This window comes from Lepidochelys kempii, chromosome 8 (assembly GCF_965140285.1).
Source record: "Lepidochelys kempii isolate rLepKem1 chromosome 8, rLepKem1.hap1, whole genome shotgun sequence".
Lineage (NCBI taxonomy): Eukaryota > Metazoa > Chordata > Testudines > Cheloniidae > Lepidochelys > Lepidochelys kempii.
The window spans coordinates 98587530-98610874 of NC_136387.1; the positions used below are offsets into that span (position 1 = coordinate 98587530).

The following is a 23345-nucleotide window of genomic DNA, read 5'->3' on the forward strand; positions in this document are numbered from 1 at the left end:
GAACAAATTCACAGGTAGCTATAATTCCTGCCCCAAAGAGCTACCATCTAAGGAGACAAGCAACATACAGAGCGTGAATAAGAAGACAATCAAATATATATATGTTTTAGATACATGTTTACATTCGCTTACTTTTATAAGAACATAAGAACGGCCATACTGGGTCAGACAAAAGGTCCATCTAGCCCAATATCCTGTCTTCCAACAGTGGCCAATGCCAGGTGCCCCAAAGGGAATGAACACAACAGGTAATCATCAGGTGATCCATCCCCTGTCGCCCATTCCCAGATTCTGGCAAACAGAGGCTAGGGACACCATCCCTGTCCATCCTGGCTAATCACCATTGATGGACCTATCCTCCATGAATTTATCTAGTTCTTTTTTGAACCCTGTTATAGTTTTGGCCTTCACAACATCCTCTGGCAAGGAATTCCACAGGTTGACTGTGCGTTGTGTGAAAAAATACTTCCTTTTGTTTGTTTTAAACCTGCTGCCTATTAATTTCATTTAAGTTCTTGTGTTATGAAAAAGAGTAAATAACACTTCTTTATTTACTTTCTCCACACTGGTCATGATTTTATAGACCTCTATCATATTCCCCCTCCCCCCTTAGTTTTCTTATTTCCAAGCTGAAAAGTCCCAGTCTTATTAATCTGTCCTCATATGGCAGATGCGCCATACTCCTAATCATTTTTGTTGCCCTTTTCTGAACCTTTTCCAATTCTGGTATATGTTTTTTGGGATGGGGTGACCACATCTGCATGCAGTATTCAAGATGTGGGCATACCATGGATTTATATAGAGGCAATATGATATCTTCTGTCTTATTACCTATCCCTTTCTTAATGATGCCCAACATTCTGTTCGCTTTTTTGACTGTCGCTGCACATTGAGTGGATGTTTTCAGAGAACTAACCATAATGACTCCAAAATCATTCTTGAGTGGTTAAAAACTAATTTAGACCCCATAATTTTATATGTATAGTGGGATTATGTTTTCCAATGTGCATTACTTTGCATTTATCAACACTGAATTTCATCTGCCATTTTGTTGCCCAGTCACCCAGTTTTGAGAGATACTTTTGTAGCTCTTCATAGTCTGCCTGGGACTTAACTATCTTGAGTAGTTTTGTATCATCTGCAAATTTTGCCACCTCACTGTTTACTCATTTTTCCAGATCATTTATGAATATGTGGAATAGGACTTGGACCCAGTACCGACCGCTGGGGGACACCACTGTTTACCTCTCTCCATTCTGAAAACTGAACATTTATTCCTACCCTTTGTTTCCTATCTTTCAACCAGTTACCAGTCCATGAGAGGACCTTCCCTCTTATCCCATGACTGCTTACTTTGCTTAATAGCCTTTGGTGAAGGACCTTGTCAAAGGCTTTCTGAAAATCTAAATACACTATATCCACTGGATTTCCCCCTGTCCACATGCTTCTTGACCCCCTCAAAGAATTCTAGTAGATTGGTGAGCCATGATTTCCCTTGACAAAAACCATGTTGACTATTCCCCAACAAATTATGTTTATCTATGTGTCTGACAATTTTGTTCTTTACTATAGTTTCAACCAGTTTGCCTGGTACTGAAGGCCTGTAATTGGCGGGGTCACCTCTGGTGCCCTTTTTAAAAATTGGACTCACATTAGCTATCCTCCTGTCATTTGGTACAGAATAATTTAAATGATAGGCTACGGACTACAGTTAGTAGTTCTGCAATTTCACATCTGAGTTCTTCAGAACTCTTGGGTGAATACTATCTGGTCCTGGTGACTTATTAGGGTTAGTTTATCAATTTGTTCCAAAACCTCCTCTAATGACACCTCAATCTGGGACAGTTCCTCAGATTTGTCACCTAAACAGAATGGCTGAGGTTTGGGAATCTTCCCTCACCGTGAAGACCAATACAAAGAATTCATTGAGTTTCTCCGCAATGGTCTTATCGTCCTTGAGTGTTCCTTTAGCATCTCGATCGTCCAGTGGCTCCACTGGGTGTTTAGCAGGCTTCCTGCTTCTGATGTACAAAAAAAATTTTGCTATTACTTTTTATTATTTATATTCACATAAATAAAGACTTTCCCACTCTGCCCTCAGCCGAGCCATTAAATATTGGCTGATTTCTTGTAGCTGTTGCAGCAAAAATGAATCCTGGTGCTTGGAGCCGTTTCTCTGTGGATAGCATTTTTCCTTTCCTCCTTTAATCTCTCCTTAAAATCAACTTTTTTGCCTTGCCTTTTTCTCTGCTGATCCTCCTATGACTATGGCTGTTCCCACTTTCGTGCCTCGTATACGCTAAATAACCTGTATGCCTTAAATATATAGAAGAAATATCCCAATCAGAGCATTTTAGTTACAAGTATTTTTAGTAAATCTAGCAGGTAGGGGGTTTGTTTTCATTGTGAATTGCTGTCAGGGGGAGGAAGAGATTCCTTAGTTTCAAATGGTCAGTTATTTTGCCAAGAGGAGTACAGATTGATAATAAAAAGTATTTACAAAAATAAATGTATTTAATGCCTTTAATTTGTACTCTTTAAGAAAGCAGTTGAGCACTTGACAGTTATTCCCTCAATCAAAAATGTTGATGCTTTTTTGCCAAACAATTAAATTCCTATCTCCATCATGCAGTAAACTGTAGGTTTAATTATGTGTTATAAAGGAAGGGTTTATTTTAATTAATTGTCTGGTGGGCTGTTATTAAGAAATGCACAAAAATGGTTTTGTCATTGAGACAAAAAGCACAGCTAAAGTTCTGGAGCCCTGTGATTCCTCTCGGAGTTCTAGCATGAAAAATGGAAAAACTCCCATGCCTAAGTAGTTAAATTGAAGCTAAATGGTCCTTTTTCTTTCCTCAGGCTATCAGGCTATCTCTAGAGCAGTCTTTGCCTCCAGAGCCAAAAAAAGAGAGCACTGAGTCAGTCAGCAAACTGCGTATCCGAACACCCAGCGGAGAGTTCTTTGAGCGGCGTTTCCTGGCCAGCAGTAAGCTGCAGGTTGTCTTTGATTTTGTAGCTTCCAAGGGATACCCTTGGGAAGAGTTCAAGCTGCTGGGCACCTTTCCAAGGAGAGATGTAAGTAAACATACCTTCTGTGAATAAATTCTCCTTATTCCTAGTTGTATGTATCAAGATGGCATGTATGTTACAGCATGAAAGATGAAGGTTGGCTTGGTATGTTGTAATATGGTCAAGCTCCATGACACAAAGCAAGTCAGGAGCTAACATGAGAGCCCTAGGACAGAGGTTCTCAAACTGTTGTCCGTGGACCACCAGTGGTCCACAAGCTTCATTCAGGTGGTCCGTGGATAGTTCTCTCAAAGGTGCGCGCCTGGGCGGCCACACACGAGAGAATGAAGGCTACCCACCTACTTAGTGGAGACGCGCAGGCCTGGTGCCTGGACCATGGAGAAGACGTATGTGTAAGGTGAGGTGGTGACCTTGGGGGGAATGGGAGTAGGTGGGAGGGGGCAGTGGGGAAAAAAGAGGGCGTGGGGGGAATTTGGGATGTGCAGGGCTGCAGCAGCCAGAGAAAGAGGTGACTTTCCCCAGCTCCAGAGCTGCGTCTGCCAGGGAGAGACGGTCCTCCTTCCCAGCCTCGGCTCTGTAGCTGCTGTGGTGGGGGAGAGACCCCCTCCTTCCAGCCCCAGCCTGGGGGCTGCTGTGGCAGGGGAGAGAAATTATTATTAAGGGTTTTTTTATATAGCGCTTTTATCCAACTATTACAATAGTTAACTAATGGTACAAACATTTGGAAAGATTATTAAGTGGTCTGCCAAGACCCACAGCAATTTTCAAGTGGTCCGTGGACAAAAAAAATTTGAGAACCACTGCCCTAGGGCATGTTGTTATATAAAAAGCTACATCAGAAAATCCAGACTTTCAGTGGCAGAGGGGGAAAAAATTCTAAAGCAAAAAATGTAAAGGGTCAAATTCAGTGAGGACTGGACACACACATCCAAAAACAGAGTTTGACCCAAAAACTTTATTCCCTGTTTTAAAAGAAAGTAGAACCCCTCTTGCTTAGCATAATACTCCCAAAGTTCATTTGGTGAGCATCATTTCATTTTCTCTCCTGGACATGAAGTTCTGTTGTTCAGATTGGTGTTCTGATCTTCCTGTTGGTGTCCATTTTGCTTGATGTAATTTGTGACATGAGTAGAAAGGGCTCTGTCAAACCATAAATGAGTTATCGGGTACTTTAGCACACTTAACCCTGATAAACTATTCATCTATCCCTTATGTAATCCATAAAATCAAGTAAATAACCACTTTTAATTCTTACCTAAAACTTCTTTTGAAGTGTATACAAAAAATAATGACGTCCTATCGGGTGTGAATGACCATCATTATAGGCTGTACTAACTCCCTGATCCTCAAGTTTGCTAATTTATCTGTGGTTAAACCTGCCATGGATTCTGGTCACTAGAGCTTTTCTTATACTAGATTTCTTTGAAGATACTCTTTTTGGTGTTGTTGTTGTCTGCTGAATTATAACTTAGATTTTGTTTATAGCATAGTTGTTACTACTAAAATAAAAGGCAATGGGCCCAATCTGTGTGTCCAGCTGAGTTGTGATCAGTGCAAAACCTGACGTCGGGAAAGGGTGCAAAGACAGCAGTACAAGTTAAGTCAGTCACTGAGCGGTGGGGCTTGGCAGCATACCAGCCACACACCCCATATGCTGTGGTGGTGGGGAGTTTAGCTCTGTAACCTGGAGATTGCGCATGCCGGAGAAATCCTCAGATGGCTGGTTAAGCTGGCTTTATGTCCTTTTTGCACCATAAGAGCCCACTATGTGGGACGCTTTGCTCGGTCCACCCTTGTCTCCTCCTCCGCAGGAAGTTCACTCAGGATAGGACTCAACTCAGAGTGTTTGCAGTGCCATTTTGTAACAGCCATCTGTTGCTTCAGGATTAGTATCTAGTTTGTAAAAGTCATCTTAAATTACAACCCGCCCAAAAAGCTCTAGAAATATTTGTACTTAACAAACATATCCTCTTGAGAGCAGGCTTGATTTGTGATGATTGTGACATAACTGTGAATGGGATTGTAGATATCTGATGGCTTGTCTTGAGCCATGTCTCAAAGGCAGAAAAACTGATTTCTAATCACAGAATCTGTCCAAAGAGGCAGTTAAGAGATGTTGAAAAAGACACAGATGCACTTTTATTTTGAAGGTATTTATAACTGTTGGAGAGGAGAAACAGATTTGAAGTGGGAGGCGGAGAAATGCCTTCCAATCCCATAAATCTCAGCATCAACCCTACACATGTTAGGAAGCCAGCAAACCACAACCAGTGCACAAACTATCAATGTAATATCAATTCCATAATGGGATGCACCCAAGAATACCATTCAAACACCCTGAAATCAATGGGGAGAAAGAATGTTAAGGGGCAAACCAGTTAGAGGACTTGGCAGTGTTCAGATCCTTCCCCTCCACTTCTTCTCAAGAAGCCAGGCAGTGAGCTAAATCCTGCTCCCCTTTCCCATCAGGCCCCACTACAGTATGAGCTCCAAGGAAGCAAGGATTTAATTACGTGACACACAGACTAGCCTCCCACCACACCCCACAAAAACCCACCACAATGGCATCTTCAATATGAGACTCCCTAGCGCTTCAGAACAGCAGCCTCATTAAATGGAGAAAAGTACTCTTTCCAGTATGGACAATGTTAAGCAGTTTACCTAGCCCCAGGTAATGGCTTTTAAATACAAAGTAGGGATCCTGTTAGCTTAGCAGTGCTCTCATTAGAAGAGTATAGACATCAGTGACCGTATTGTACCTTTCAAAATAAGGATAAAATTGATAGATCTCTTTGGATTTTTCAGGATGAAAAGTGCTACATAAAGTAAGAGAGGAGGAGGATAGATAAAGGACCTGGGAGTCAGGAAACTTGGCTTCTATTCCCATTCTGCTACTGATTCAGTTGTGTGACCTTTGGCAAGTCACTTAACTTCTCTCTGCCTCAGTTTTCTTTCTATTAAATGGAAATACTGATATATACTCACCTTCATAAAGCACTTTAAGATCTTCAGATGGAAAGCATTACATAAACCTTAAGCCCAAGATTTGCAAAACAGGGTGCCTTCATTTAGGCTCCTAAATCATTTAGGCAACTAAATAAATAGCCTAATTTTCAAAGTTGCTGAGCACCTGTGGCAACCTTTGGAATCAGTGAGTCAGCTTTAGGCTTTAGATACTATGGTGAGAGTTGCTATATAAGTATCAAGATGAAGAAAAGTTGGAAAAATTTAGCCAAAGAATTTATTATTATTTCACATTGGTAGTGGATTAATGAGTGATCATCTGAAAACTAAGTACGTTGATGAGTTAGGATCTTGGGTAAAACCCACGTAAGTAAAAACATGTTAAGTAAAAAGAGTAAAGCGAATGAAGCAATGAATATAAGGCCTTATCTACACTGCCATTTTATAGCGCTGCAACTTTCTCACTCAAGGGGTGTGAAAAAACACACCCCTGAGCACTGCGAGTTTCACCGCTTTGAAGTGGCGGTGTAGACAGTGGGGGTGGGTTTTTTATAGTGCTGCTGGTGCCACGACTACACAGCCATGTTAAAGCGCTTTAACGTTGCTAGTGAAGACATGCCCTAAGTAAATTCAAGAGGTGGCTAGATTTGTGTGCCAAAAGAATGGTAGAGGAGATTAAATGGCAGTAGGAAGGTTGGTTTAAAATAAACTTAAAGGAAGCAGACATGTTAGGTTGGATGGCCTTTTGCTGTTTTTATTAGTAAATAAACTGATTTATATCAGTCTCATGTGTAACGATGTATGGTAAAAATATTTCAGATTATGACTTTAGAAGAGCGACCTAATTCCAATAGTGAAGGCATTTGGGTATTGTAAATAATAAACTCCAGGGTATCCTATACACAGTAGGAGGGCATGCAATGCTGAGTTACAGGATACACTCCTAAAATCGTGCATGTATATTGGATCAGCCTCTAACTCCTTGCTATGTAATACATTTCTTGTCAAGTTGTAGTTTGCATATAGGGCTGTGATTCTGAAGGACCTGTTTTGTGTGGGGGCATGGGGCTGGGAGTGAGAGGCAGCAGGAGGGGGTAAAATTCTCCACCTTTTAATGTGAAAGTGTTGTACATCTGAACACTAGTAAAACACAACAACATTATTTATGAAGTTGGATAGGTATGAACTGTACAGGGCACAGACCATTCACCGTGGTGTGAAATTTTGCCTAGGACCAGATATTAGACAATTAATTGTATTAAATTATTACATTGTACCTTTAGTCAGTCCGAATTAATGACCTCCAAAATAAAGCACTTGCTATTTAAGTAATTGCTGTCATGATAGAAAGTAGATAAACAATTGGGGACAAGCAACCATCACTAATTCGACTGCTTTCCCTATCCTTTGACACACAAGGTGGCTATCCGGTTTGCCTATCCCTCTGGCTTGTTCTGATCTGGCCATTAATGCCATAGAAAATGGGAGCAGGTTTTCATGGTACTTTGAAACTATACCCTTAGTGTCCCCACTTGGAAAAAGGAATTAATGACACTGACCTGCTTTGTAAAGCGCTTTGAGATGTACTGATGAAAAGCGTGGTGCTGGCAGCGGCATTATTTATACTGGTGGAAGGATGAACGAGGTTTTCACTTGGGACATTTTTTTTAATGTAAATTTTCAAAAAAAGCCCTTTTAATCCTTATCTCTTACAACCCTGTACCATGAATTTCAAATTGGATCTGCTTTGAAATATACGGGGTGTGAGTTGTATCATGAGCTGAAGTTTAAGTAGCTCTGTATGCTTTGGGTATCCATCCCAACAGGGTACCTCAAGCTATGGGTATATAGTGTTCTCAGTAGTGACCCCTATAACTATTACGTTGTCAATACCTCTAAGCCTGAGCCTAGCCATGTTTAAAATGCAAATTCTGGAGTCACTGGCATTTAGCCTACTGGCTATATGGTTTTCCCTGTCACAATACACTAGATAGCGAGTGCATGGTCATAGTATATTTGCTCCCTAAATTTGGGGAATGCTATTTTTCTCTTAATCTGAACCATGTAAAGTGCACCCATATGTGTGTCACAAGTGGATGCAATGACGACGATACACTATATGCTAAACCAAAATATCTTTTATTGCATTTGAGAAGGAAAATGTATTAATTGTTTCCCTATGATACAGTATCCATAATTCATAGACTTCAGAGACTTGGTTGCATGAAAATGTGTGATCAAACATGAGTGTAATTTCTGGCACTTGTGTATGTACAATTTGCTGCTTTGTTTAGAGAGTAGGTGTATGTGAATCTTCATTCAATAAGTGAATTCATTTTCTGTTAATGCTTCAGTTCATATTTGTGTGGTTAATTAGGTTACTTCTTGGAGCTTAGCTTTCAGACATGTTCCCCTCTCATACTAAAAAGAAGCACTCTAATTTTAGTATAAATGAAAGCATTTCACTTTATTTTTCTATCATCTTAATACACTTTGGGAATCCTAATTCACCTTGGGAATTTGCTGCCCAAGAGGGGATGGAGTCATACAAACAGGAAACGTCCCATTTCTTGTATTCATTTTACTATTGTTCTCAAAATAACAAAGAATATTCACCAATGCAGCTGAAACAATACTCTAGCCGAGTCTGAAGTAGCATGTGTGGAATCCTATTAATCGCTAATTAACTTTACTCCATCTAAGCATGTAATCCCATTTTTAGTGGAACCAAAGTGAAGAAGAGCAATCTCAAAATGTCTCCCATGTTACAGGTCTTCCAACTTACTTAAAACAGAACAAAAACAAGCCTTTTGCTCTTTACACTGTATTGTTCCTGTATTTAAATACTGTGCACAGTTAGTCCCCTGTAACACTTTCTGGTACATGGACAGTGTGTCTACCCTTATCGCAGCTTTTTGGGGGATATCAAAATGATTTTATCAAAACACTTTATTTTGATACGGTCAAAGCGCTTCATTTCGACTTCATTATTTCAGCTTTTTATAAAGTATAATAAAAGTTGAAACAATAAAGATGAAATGCAGGACTTTGACCTTGTCAAAATAAAGCTCTTTGACAATTTTTCATTGAAAATGTTGACAAAATCGATACATTCCTGTGACACGTTTTGATTTTGTGTCAGCATTTTCTGAAAGAAAACTGTTCATTCAGAAAATTTTCAACCAGCTGTACAAAATACTCTTTTTAACGCCCTCAGTTCAGATGCCCCAACAGAATGTTGTTGAAATATTTCCACATCTCCAGTAAATAAGAATTCATTAGTTCTATATTCCTGTTGTTTACACAGATATGCTTGGCTAACTTAAAGTCGGAATCATAACCTACTGTAAATACAAACTTCTACATGAGTAAATACACAGATTAACCTTCTCTAGACACTACTTGTTGTTTAAAAACAGCAGTAACATTCCAACGCATTTAAGCACGTGCAGCGGCTTGTTACTGGGACTTCCTCATTGACTATGCTGTCCATCCGCTGACACGAAGTGAATACTAACCACCTTTTTCCTTCAGTACTGCAGCCATAGCAAATTGGATGCCAAGCCCAATGCTATATTTCACACCAGTGAATCTGGCTGCTTAGTGAATTCCTGACTAATACCTTTGAAGAAGCTTGTTTTTTCTGGCCACGTAAGTGGTTGGTGTAGAAATATCTGTATTGTAAATACAAGCTTAGCCTGATGATTACTATATGACGTGTACTGTGAATATAGTTCTGTGCAGCTTTTTCATGACATGCATGTGCAACGGCTGTGTGTATATAAACAGACCTTTTTAAAGGAGGGGGATGCCCTTTTGATATTTGATGTGAAATGTGCTTGTTGGCTTTCGCGCGGTCTACATGTTACGTTTTTATGGTTCCTTCCAAAAATCCCTTTACCTACCACTGAAATGCACCCACCTCTTGCATGTTAACACAGCAGCTATTTAACAACACTGCAAAAAGCAGAGCTAGCCCTAGAAACATGAGTCTGCTCTTTCAGCAATACTCACTTAGCTTTTGGCCTTTCCATGAGCCTTCTTCCAGCTTGAAGGCCCTCCCAGGTACCCTCAGCGATAGTCCACCAAGTGTACCAGCTACAAAATCCATCCAGCGCCCAGTGGAGAAGTCTGCAGTCTGCAGAAGTCTTCCTGAGGCCTTTGTACATCTTACAGAGCAAGCCTTTCTTGACATGTTAGATCAGAAAGTGAAGGATGCCATATCCAATGGATACTACAGGGGACAGTTTAAGTAAACAGAATGCAATTAGCCAGATTGAAATTTGGCCAGAATATCAGAATTAACAGCCTGTCCTTGCAAAAGTATTATGGCATCTTTAATGACTAACCAGAAAGTTCCTGACCTTGGTTTTTCATGGTATTTGAAAGACACCAACCTCCAGCAATACAGCACCCCATAGCACCAGGCAGGGGCATTGGTAAAGCTTTGTACATTCTGTGCTTACAAGTTTCCTTTGGAAATCAAAATTAAATCCTGCAGGTTTTTTCTGCCCTCAATTTCCACTTTAAGTGTACACCAGTGTAAACCATTTATTTTAGAGAGTCTTTTGCAGACAGTGTACTGGAGATTTAAGCTCTTTATTTACTGTATCTGGAAGCCTTAGTAAGCTAAGACTTCTACAGTATTTCACATTTATTTATTTGAGCCAGAGCTTAGGATCAGGTGGCAGTTAAGTCACTTAAGGTTACTCAAATGCATCTAAAATGTTGCTTAATAATTCAGAACCAGTTTGCTCTGTTTAGAGTGTTAAGATTGTTTAAATCCTTTTAATTAGCCAATTCCAACAGCAGTTTGAAAAAATGGGGAGGGGGGAAATCTGTTTCTCCTAAAAGCTAAAATAAATTGAATCTAACCCACACTGTACAGTGCATCCAGTCAAGACAGGTGCTGATCAGGATTTCAGTAGGTGTAGGGCCAGGCTGTTCTTGATCATTGCATAGGTGTATAAGGTAGGGGAGGGATCACCACCCTCCCTATGTACCTTATGTCCCCTCCAAGGGCCAGGCATGAGCACAATCCCTGGGCTCCCCCAAGAGCAATGTCCTGCAGTACCTGTTGTGGTGGAAGCCATCCCAAAGGAGGCAGGGCCATATCTATCCCTGCACCAGTCAGTATTTCTAGCCAGAAACATAGAGGCAAGCACATAACCTCCTCCTATGGGATGGTATAACCTGCACCTCTCCCCTGTGAGCTGGGTGCTCCAGAAGAGTTTGTATGGCACTGTCAGTTCCAGAGCTACTGCTGCCTTCCAGGAATAGTCTAGCTATTAGCTCATTAGACAGTGTGCAATCCTCAAAAAGACCTAGGTCCAGGAACAGCTTTAGGATTTAGCTTCCTTTCTCCTCCCTTCACCTTGGTGGAACACAGGGAAAAAATGAGCAGGGTGCAGAAAAGAAATGCTCTCAGCCATACGTGGAAGGACTTGTACTATATTGTGCTCATATCCAGTAGCATACTGGTACTGAGCAGCACTGTAGAAGCTTCAGTGAGGACTGCCTGCCTGCTCAGCTGGTTACAGAGCTTCTGCAGCACCTTTGGCTGTTTTAATGGAGACAGGGGATTCAGAGTGTAAAAAGTTGACGTGTCAGCTCAAATCATATGTTACTTCACTGAGATGATGCTCATTTCACTAGATAATAGCTAGGACTGGAATTCTTCACTGCACTACTAAATTACAGTGTGCTTGCTACTGTCACTGGAGATCATGCTCTAGTATCAAGGGGCTAAGCCATTAAAATGAAACAATCAAGACATAAAGAAACCTAACAAATAGGTTTGGGCCCAGTATTTGATCTATCTTAAAGTTATCTGATGAGACACAGTTTCTGGATTTCAAATATATTTTTAAATTCATGTTACTCCACTGCTGAATTTTATAAGCTATGTTTGTAAATAAACCTTGGACTAATTCTGTAGTCCTAGTTAACTAACAAATTGTTCACAGACCTGTGCTAATATAATTGATGGTCCTGGAGCATGAATAAGTCATTAAAATAAACCTCAAAAGTTGTCTTCATTTTAAGCTCTAGGACATAAATCAATGTTTTCCAAGGACAAAATCAGCTAGAGAAATAAATGTTTTTCTCAAGTTTTAAGAGGCTCCTACAACTCTTTCATTTTATTGCATGGTTAACGGCACATTTCCTCTTTGTCATGATTTCTGCAAGTGGAGAAAAAATTTAATTTGACCCAAGTAATCTCTTCAGTAGGTTTTAATCATTCATATTTCTTGTTATGTAAAATAGGAACTATTGTTTGTTTTTTTAAAAAATAACACACAGTTTAAATGTTAAAAACTTTGCATTCTCCCGCATGAAACTTCAGATTGTGTAGAACAAGAGTTCTCAACCTTTTTCTTTCTGAGCCCCTCCTTCCCCCCTTCCAACCCCCCCAAACGGGTGATAAAAACTCCATGCCCCGCTTGGTTTTCTGCATATAAAAACCCTGGGCCAGCGTTCAGGTACAGCAAGCAGGGCAAAAAGAACAGGAGGACTTGTGGCACCTTAGAGACAAACAAATTTATCTGAGCATAAGCTTTCGTGAGCTACAGCTCACTTCATCGGATGCATGCAGTGGAATTCAGTACCTCACAAAAGCTTATGCTCAAATAAATTTGTTCGTCTCTAAGGTGCCGCAAGTTCTCCTGTTCTTTTTGCGAATACAGACTAACACGGCTGCAACTCTGAAACCTGTCATCAAACAGGGCAATTGTCCATGGCCCCATGCCATAGGGTGCCTGACGAAGCTAAGTTGCTCAGCTTCTGCTTCAGCCCTGTGTGGCAGGGCTCAGGGCAAACAAGCAAGAATACTTCTACTGTCTACAGGGTAAAATATTCTGCCCAAATGCACCATTCCCTGCCCTCTTATCCCGCAGCACGCTATTTTATAAGATATTTGCTTCAGGAGAGACCCAAGTATGTTATCTGATTGCAGGGGGAAGTATACTGTAGTGAAACTGGGGAACTCTGCTTTAGGTTATAGCATGATCCAGGCTAAACTGGCCCTTTCTAAACTTATGTCGATATTCAAACTGGGGATGTAATTTCCAGCTCAGGTAGACATACATGCACTAGCTATAATTGAGCTAACATGCTAACAGATGCCTAGCTGTGGCAGCAAGATGGGCTAGCCGCTCGAGTGCATAGCTAAGGACCTGGGCAGGACTGTGCTCAGGGTGGCTAGCCAGTCCCACCACCTGTGCCACGGTGGCTGCGCTGCTATTTTTAGCAAGCTAGCTTGATCAGAGCTGCATGCATACGTCTACCCAAGCTGGAAATTACACCTCTAGCTCGAATGTAGACATACCTTAAGACACTTTTTATTTTTCAACTTGTGGTTCATGCTTAACATTCATTCTATCCATTTTTGCACACAGGAAAAAAATGTTGTATCAAAATACCAATAAAGAGCCTTGGTAACATTAAGACATTAAAAATGCATTGTCTGGTTACTAGAACATGAAATGATCTCCTGCTGTTTTGGTAACTGGATAAGTAAATACATCAAACTAAATTGCAAACGCAATCCTGTGTACGTTATTTATTTTGTCAGTCATGTTTTTATATAGTGCTCATCACTATCCTGCCTGAGACCTTCATCCTTTGAACTTTTATTAAAAACCCTTTTGGATTTTTGTCCTATACAATCATAATTAAATGCATATAAATCCCATTTCTGACCAGTACTTTCTCACCAATCTACATCTAATAGTCTATGTGGAAACACTATATTTTGCTTAGAGTGTCGTCTTGTGGCGCTCATGTAGTGCTTGTGAGTCTTGATTGGATGGTCATCGGGTTTGTTTAGCTCCTGGTGGAAACTTCTGTGACACCAGGGAGTTCTCTCTCTCTCTTTCCCCTCCCCGCTCCTGAAAGGAAATGTTGTTGCTGAGAATTCAGATTTGGTCAAAATAAAAGTATTGGAGCAGTGCAGAGATGGGATTCAGCATCGAGAGAGGGATGGTATAGCACACACTGAGCTTCAACATCCCCTGGTGGCTGATGTGGAGCAACATTCCTGTCTTTCTAATGACCGCCTGCCTTTCTAATTGCTGGGGGGGTGGGGAGGGATGCTGGCTGCTGCCAATGAGGAGGAGAGGTAATGAGATTATGTGAAGAAAAGGTTGGGGAACAACCTGTTTTTCATTCCCTTGGCTCCTCCTTCAGAAGGATGGGTGAAATCCTTAAAACCCTGTATAGACCAGCTCTCATTTTAGTCATGGTCTTAAGGGGGTCCAACAAGATAAGGGAAGTTTTATGACCTGCTTTCCTTCCCACACAAAAAAGGCAGTAATTAAAATTCACTGGGGGTCTAATGTAACCTGTAAAAGCAAGGAAATATTATTTATTACATTATTATCCAAAATTATCCTTCCCCTAAAGATCTTATAATCTAAGAAAACCAATAGATACAACATGCAAGCAAATTAGTCAAGATGGTGATTGGTCACATCTTGAAAGCTCCTTTGTATGTTTGTTTTGTTTATTATAGGTGTGGCTGGTAGCACCACCTAATGCAAAGGTTGTCCAACCTGTTTTCAAATGCTTATAACTTTACTAATCTTTCAATTGCTCAAACTGAAATTTCCCAGGCCGGGTGTCTGCCTCAGGCTGAAATTTTTGGAAATTTTCAGCCAAATGGTTCAACCCTTGCCAGGAACAAGGCTAAGGAAAATAAATTGTTTTGCACACACTAGAAATTTCTGGTGACCTTTTCTTTGAAAAACTCTAGTGCCTACATGTTGTGAACTTGAGATTTGGCAGGGGGATAGCCTTTGTATACATTTCTTTTGATGCCCCTGCAAAAATCTGCCCAAATTTGGCCAAGTTATAAGCCTTTGAAAAATTGCAGTTTACATGTGCTCAGTAGAGATTTGTTTGAACTATAGTACGATTCCAAGATTGTCACTCTGTCCGTGTGTCACCCTGAAGCCTAGAAAGTCTAATGAGTCAATGTGAAGCAATAGAAACAGCTAAAAGCATGGCTGAGACCACTTTTTCTTCAGAATATCACTAAGTTCAATCATCATTAGGATTTGCAGTCTGTCACTGTCCAATTTTTAACCTTAGCCTTTTGACTTCACACCCATGAGGTGTACAGATACAGTTAGGCATGTATCTATGCCATGCAAAGAGTCCTAGACCATTGTGATATCAGAGGTAACTGAACAAATCACCACCCTTACTCTACAGCTGATTTACATGCATCAGTTTCATTAGGTGTGAGGGAAACTGTACAGATGAGATTACTTGGCCCCAGCTGTTTTATTATTAAATCCCCTGAAGGTTCCATCTGCACTGTGCATGCTCCATCCTGGGAAGAGCAGGACTTTCCCTGCAGTTGCTGCTGTGGGCGGCACAGGTCCAAGCACCTGACCCATGTCTACACTACTGGCTAAATCGGCACTGCGTGTTGATTTTGCAGGTCTCTTGAAGACACGCTAAGTCGACGGGAGAGCGCTCTCCCATCAATGTCTGTACTCTACCTCCCTGAGAGACAGAAGCTATGTTGACAGGAGAGCACGTAACTGAACTAGCATAACTTAAATTGATTTACAGCGTCAGTGTAGACCAGCTCTGAGAGCAGTCTTTCCTCTGCTCTCAATGACATCCCTGGCAGCGTAGAGGAGGAAGCTGCCCAATTCTAATGCAGAGGGGACAAAGGCTGGACCTGCTTGGGGGATTAGATTGGGAAAAGGAGTATGGGGAGGGGAAGGAAGACTGGGACTGGAGGTTGCCAGGTTGCGGAGAGGGAAGCTAGGACTGGCAGTTGGGTTGGGCAGGAAACTGGGACTGCCTCTGCAGGAGGACTGGGACTGAGAGGCTGGGTAAGCCTGTGACTGGCAGGACAAGGAGACTGGGGGTTGGAGGGAAACTGGCTGGGAAAGGAGACTGGGAGCTAGGGGTGGAAATGGGGGAAGCAGAAGCCAGTAGTTGAGAGAAAGATGGAAATCAGATGAGGAGCTGTGGGGGAGAATTGGGACTGACTGGATAAAGAGACTGGGACAAGGAGCTGCGGAGGGGAGGTGGGAGAGATACTGAGTGAGGTGCCCAAGGAGAGAAAGTGGGACGTGAAGCCAGTGGAGATGGGAAATTAGGGTTCTGGGGTGACTGGAGACCAGTCTCCTGGGGAGTGGAGACCCAAAACAGATGAGGAGCTTTGTAGAACTGGGACTGGCTGGGCAAGGGCACCAGTGACAAAGAGCTGATGGGGACTGGGAGTGGGATGGAGAATCCCAAGATATGAGATTAGGATTTGCTGAACAAGGAGATTGGGAATGACTGGGACAAGGAGCCAGCTGTGGGGGAGAGACTGGATTGGGACCGGGACTTTGAGGGGATGAGGCAGAAAGGGTCATACTTGGGAACAATGGGCAGAAGTCTGCCCACTAGAGCACATTCCTCTCCAGAGCATAGAGTAGAACCCAAATTTCCTGAGTGTCTCTATTCCTCTGCTGCTAGCAATGAAACCCACTGGCAAAGTGTCCCATTCACCTCTAATGCTGGCCCACATAAAGAATGATAACCTACTGCTGCTATCAGTTACTCTGTTAGCTCAAGTGGCAGAGGTGTGTGTCCTGGATCCCTCAAACCTGCTGATGACCCAGGTGTGTAGCTATATGACATCACATGGTGGAATTTCTTGTGGATTTTCCATGACAATTAAGTTCTTCTGAGCTAACCAGATCCAATCAGCAACTAAAATTCAAAGTTTAAGCACGAGAAGTGGGGTGATTTGAGCCTTTAACCTTTCTGACAGGCCAAATTCCCGTCTTCCCTTCTTATCCCTTATCAATCCTATTTGACTAGAATACTAGGCCTCCAGCAGAACCTTCCTTCCCTGTATCCAACCTTGCTTCTTATCCAACTCCATCTGTAGACAGAGTGCCCCAGCAGTGGCATAATGCACACTCCTCTCTCCCCACCTCCAGCCCCCTCCCCCCCAAATGTTCAAGTTGAAGGCATTAGCGCTTTGACCTCTAGTGATAAGGATTCAAAATCTTACTCATTAAATGCCATCAGATCAATAGGCTGGTTTCTATCATTTTTAATTGTAACATTTGTTATATTAGTCACATCCATGGACAAAACACTACCCATATCTCACCATGTACAGTATCGCTTGGATCATTCTTACTGTACATTATACTTTTATGCAAGATCAAACACTACATACTATAATTCTCACTACATGTCGTCCAATTGAAATCAGTGGTGCAAGAATTCCATTTAGTTCAGTGCAATAGGTCATCATAAAAGAAAGAGTCATACTCTGTGAATCTGCTTCCTAAACTTCTCCAGAACTTTGTGGAGTCTGTAACACACACAGGCTAACAGTTCATTCTAACTATTCTGCAACAAATCTACACAATGTAATGATATAATAAAGGGCAAGAGGGTGTGATCTAGAAGTTAGAACAAGGGCATGGGAGCCAGTACTCCCGAGTAGACCTGGATGAAATATTTCAGGCGAATATTTTATTCAACAAAAAATGCCGTTTCAATCAACCTAAAATTATTGGTGAATTTGACATGAATAGCTTCAGCCATTCACAAAACAGACAAAAGAGGTAGAGGTAGAAGAGGAGGTGGTGCTGCTGCCCCCTAGCACTTCCCCTATCACCTTTAGCCATGTGATTAAGGCACTCACCTGGGATGACCCAGGTTCAAATCCTTGCTCTGGAACTGACCTGAAACAGGCCTTTTCTATTCGCCAAAGCTTCTGAAAAAATTCAGATTCAGTTCAACTCAAACCAATTATATTTTCCCCCAGAACGGCCACTGAACTAAAAACTCAGTTATTCACCCAGCACTATGCCTGGGTTCTGTTCCCAACTCTGCTGCTGACTCACTGTGTACCCTTTGCCAAAAGACATAATCTTTCTATGCTACAGTTTACCCATCTGTCAAGTAAGGATAATAATACCTAATTCACAATGACCATTTTAATGTTTGTAAAGTGCTTTGAGATCCTTGGGTGAAAGTTACGATGTAAATGCAAACTCTTATTATTAACTTGTTTAATTTGCTCTGTCCAAAGTTGCTGAAAGCCACATATGTTGCGGTGGAACTATGCTGTAAAAATGAGCTATAGCAATACACGACTGCATAAAAAGATAAAACTTGCTGATGCCATTTGAATATGTTTGGTTTTATTTTTTAAAAAATACTAAAAGATCTAAGGACATCAAACACTGAGCAGATCTAACACTGTTTTGCAGTGCAGTAAAACCTCAGAGTTACGAACATCTTGGGAATGGAGATTATTCGTAACTCTGAAATGTTCATAACTCTGAACAAAACGTTATGGTGGTTCTTTCAAAAGTTTACAACTGAACATTGACTTAATACAGCTTTGAAACTTTACTCTGAAGAAGAAAAATGCTGCTTTCCCTTTATTTTTGTAGTAGTTTACGTTTAACACAGTACTGTATTGTATTTGCTTTTTGTGTGCATGTGTGTGCACGTGTGTGCTGCTGCCTGATTGCACACTTCCGGTTCTAAATGACATGTGTGGCTGACCAGTCAGTTGTAACTCTGGTGTTTGTAACTCTGAGGTTCTACTGTAATGCCAACCCCAAATGTTAAAAAATCACGAGCCAGGCCCCAAAAACTCATGATATTTGTTCAAAAATCAAGACCTGTTTAAAAATAATAAATATGTGGTTTCTTTTATTTGGATTCTGGTGTTGTAGCGGTTAGGGTTTACATGTTCAACATTTTCTCAGCAACTACAAGGGCTAGAAACTTACTTAAAAAACAAAACCAAAAAAAAAAAAGTTGAGATTTTCAAGTAATCACATGGCCCGAGCAGCTAAGGCTGGAAGAAAAGTCCCAAATATCACAAGATTCTCTATAAAATTGCAAAACTGAACAACACCCATTTTCGGTTTATTGTTGTTGTGTGTTGTGCTCTGTTGGTGTGCTCAGCTTTGTACAAAAGACACTACCTCTGGAGGAGGACGTGGTCTCCATCTTACTTAGCTTACCATCTAGAAAGACAGGTAGTCATATAAATCAGGCACATATGGCCTGGATAAGCAGGATCTATGGGCAGATCCTCAGCTGCCCACAGATTGTCATAGCTCCATAGCAAATTGTCATAGCTCCACTGAAGTCAATTTTTACCAGAAACCTATATGGATTTTGTGGGGGAAGGATTAGGAGTGTGGGGGTCAGGTTGTAGCGTATCTTTCTTTGATGTGTTAATATTGGTTATTGGATTAAATACACATCTTGGAAAAAGTATGTTGGATCTAAAATTTTGTTTTTAAAAGTATCCAGAAGTCAGGTACATATAGGTATAGTAACTCAGTCACTCAGTGTTTCCGGATTAAAGCATTTTGTTGTGAACAAGATGTGTAATGTTTTATTTGCCATGTTTTGCTAACTATGATACGATATAATGTTCCTTATTTTTAACATGACAGGTTTCTTTCATTCAAATTAAAACTATTTTCAAGTGAATTCAGCTAAACCAGATCTAATTGCATTTATTTCTGTAAAGTACACACACTTTATTTGTGCCCACAGTTGAACCTATTATCCAGATAACTCTCTTACACACAGAGATTATTATTTTAACAGGTAGAAAGGAGTCACTGTATTTGTTTGTGTGTCAGAGTGAAAATATAGTTTTTTAAACAGATTTAGTCCTTTACCAGGTGTGCATTTAAGTAATTTTCACTGCATTTATACTTAGGGGGATTAGGAAAGAGAGTAAAAGAACTCTTTGTGCATTTGATTCATGAAATGTATTCATGCGTGTGTAAGTAGAAGAGAGATTTGTGCTACTCAAGAATCGGATCCTTGTCCTAGGGTGTAGAGAGAGGTGAAGGGTGTGATATTTGCTGCTCAAGTACGTGTTATAATAATTGTATATTCAGTTCATTATTTTTAAATGACCTTCCTGGGCATTAAGCCATTTTTTTTCTTATCTCTTCCGTGCAAGGTTAGGGTGGGTAAGAAACCAGACCTTGTAAACAGTAAAATTGCAGCTGTACAGGATGCGAATGTGCAGTAGCAGTACACGTAGGTCAGTTCAGGTGAGCATGCCAATGCTGCAGAAAATGAATTTGGAAGGAAAAACTTTTTTTTGCTATAAAAAGATATTAAAATGTATAGAATATAAAACGCACCAATGAAAGTTATTTCCATAGAATATCATAATCTTGAGCACTTTAGTAAGCACATTATTGTACTTTAAGATGTACTTCAAGCTCCTGAACATCCAGTCCTGCTCCCATCACCTTTTCCCATTTGCGTCCCAACAAACACATCGTGTCAGACATAGAACCCTGATGGAGCATGAAGTCAGCTGACAGGGCCTTTTATACAATATATAAAAGGTTGCTCTTGTTTTATATCCCTTGGAATATAGAATAATTAAAACTTTGCAAAACCACTAAGTTATTTAAAAAGACATTTACCTGACTTCTTCATTGGGCCAACTCTATGCCCAATCTGCTTTTGTAGCCATGGGATATGTAACCATCATTTGAGTGTGAGCTAGTGACTGATATGGAACTAGATTTCATGGGATCTGAGAATAAAAAGAAAAAAGCAAGTAAACAAATGTACTGAATGCCTCATTTGAGGGGAATGTTGTAAACAGTAAGGCACTTCTGTGTGTGCTGAACCTTAAGTGCCTGAGTCTCATTGAGAGCAATGGGACTACTTGGGTGCTTAGGGTTAAGCACACGCTTAAGTTCTTCCCTAAATTGGGGCCATAACATGCTAGTCACCTTTAGATAATAAACAGGATTTCTGAACTCATTTTCTGTTCAGTTTAACATTTGTACTACACAGTAGTCTTCAGATGTATATATTACACACACACACACACACACACACACACAAACAAACATGTTGAATGAAAGACATTACATCAGAGCACAGTTTTAGAAGTGCCAGATTTTATTTTCATGTTGTATCAATGTAACAGATTATAAATTGAATTAATATAAAGAAATTTCTTTGGAGTTACACTGTGAAATAGCTATATAAATCTGGCTAAGCAGAATAAATCTCACTAGAAAGTGGGGTAGAGACACCAGTGTTAGTGATATTTCTTACAGGGCCTTTGATCTTGGTTGTATACTACTCTCTTGGTTTCTAATTCTAAAGATATTTTAAGTTACAAGGTGCTTTAGTTTAGTACTGTATTTAATCATTTATTCACCAGTTGAAGCATTTCTTTTGGTCAGAGGTGTGTTCACTAATAAAGCTTCTGTTCTTTTTGGTAAACAACATATTTACAAACCACAAATAACAAAAGTAGAAGCTGCAGAAGGGTTATGGCGTGATAATTAAGTACAATGGCGACCCATATGAACAGAAAATGCCACGGAGCTAAAACAAAGCAACAACAGCTTTGTTTGTTGACAGATGTAGGAGCCATATTGTTAGTTAATTGGGTAATGGTGTAAACATTTGCAAACTCTGCTGTCCCTCAGTGAATTAAAAAACAGCACACTGAAATCAAGGGTGAAAAGTGGCACAGGCTTCTTACTGCAGGTACTCAATGTTGCTTTTAACTAACTTCCCACATATAAAGAAATTGAGAAAAGGACATCGCTCCTCATTGTTATTAAGGTAACTGAAGTTTGCAAACCCAAGAGTTTTGATTAGGATGTGTATCATTAATTACACGCAAGTGAATAATAGGTTTCCATCTGGTTAGAGTCTGGAGGATAGTGTTCATTAACCCAGCGTTGCTTTTCAAATCCGTTTTTGCCTGATACAAACAAATCTCTCTCTCTCTCTCTCCACCTACATTTTCTTGCTTTTGCAATAAAGGAGTTGTGGGATTTGAAAAGAGAGAGGATCTAATTAGATACAGGTTTAAACTGAACAGAGAAATAAAATGGCTTCTCTCAGGTGCACTATACCTCTTGTGCTGAGAATTATAAAGCTCCCTATATACTCCCTTTCAGTGCTTAAATCCAATGGACTGTAGCAGAAGAATACTAAAGCATTAAAAATGCAACAAAGGTACTTAATTAGTATATTTCTGTAATCACAAACTTAAACGCACTACTTTGGCTGTTTTTTACATAACAGGTTTGCTTTCTAAGATAACCTTTCAATAATTTAAGCAGCATCTGTGCAGGAATGCATAATTGGAGTGTAGATAATAAGGATCTAAAATGAATTTTAATAGTCTGGTGTCTGTACATACTCTTTTTCTTCTCTACCATTCACTGTGGTATCTAAAACATAAGAAAATATATCCCAGCATTGCGAATTGAAAATGTGCATCCGTATTTTAAAGTTCCATTACATTCATCAGGGTGAATGAGACTGATTTTAAATGGGCTTAGAGAAGTGATAAGCACATTTTTTAAAATGTAAAAATAGTGAATTATCTGTAATTGCACAGTAAAACAGTGGCAATAAAGTTATTTGGAATAAACACTATAAAATTAAAGGGATACATCAACGTTGGTAGGTACAATATTTTACTACTTTAAAAAAAGATCTGTTTTCCCAATCCAGTCTGATATTTTGAAAACAAATTTTTCAGTAAAGTTTTTAATTGCATTTTAAAACTTCTAGTGTACCAGGATTGATAAGAGAAGCATACCATACCCAAACTGCATTCAAGGCAGAAATGAAAATTAAATACACTAGCTGTTAATTATAGTAATTTCTAATACCTGACACACTTGGGACGCTAGTATGTCACTGATTCTTTTTTTATTTTAAGCATTGATTTCTGTTAAGAGTACTCCTTAAAAACCAGTGGCATGGTATGGTCATACGTAAAACACTTTTTCCTTCTAAATAAGGCTTGTCTGTATGCATTTGTCATTGCTGTTTTAGCATAATGCTAATAATACAGTACTGTACTCATGAGCATACCCTAAATAACAAACCAGTATGCATGTGCAAAGAAAGAAGTAAAAAATGGGTTAGCAAACAGAACTAAAGTTCAAACTATCAATGAATTATTTCAAAGTAAAAAGTAGTGTTTAAATATTTATATCAAAACCTTGCCATTGTCCTTTTAAATGCCACAGTGGTGTTGTACAAAGCTGGATGTTACAACATACAAATGTTTGATTGAGAAGGCTGGGCTGTCCTCTCCACTATTTTGTGTATGTGAAACATTTCACTAGGAGGTATTTGTTGGTAAACTTCCATAGCTATAGAGACTGAGCCTAAATGCATGGATCAAGCCCGTATGTTGGACAGTTTCCAAGGCACTTGAGCACATACTACATTTCAGTAAAGCACTTAAGTACATGCTTAAATTTCACTAAAGTTACTTCAATGGGGCTTGAATGCTTTGTTGAACAGGGATGAGATTACTCACAGTTTAAAGTGAA

General features: G+C 40.1%; 1 protein-coding gene across 2 annotated transcripts in view; it reads left to right on the forward strand.

Annotated features, from left to right (window-relative positions):
* FAF1 (Fas associated factor 1) overlaps positions 1-23345 on the forward strand; it is a 309253-nt gene that overhangs the window by 283021 nt on the left and 2887 nt on the right. For both annotated transcript variants that reach the window (XM_073357756.2, XM_073357758.2), the window contains one exon: positions 2860-3075. In XM_073357756.2, coding sequence (XP_073213857.1) covers positions 2860-3075 — 216 coding nt within the window. The remainder of the gene's footprint in view (positions 1-2859; positions 3076-23345) is intronic.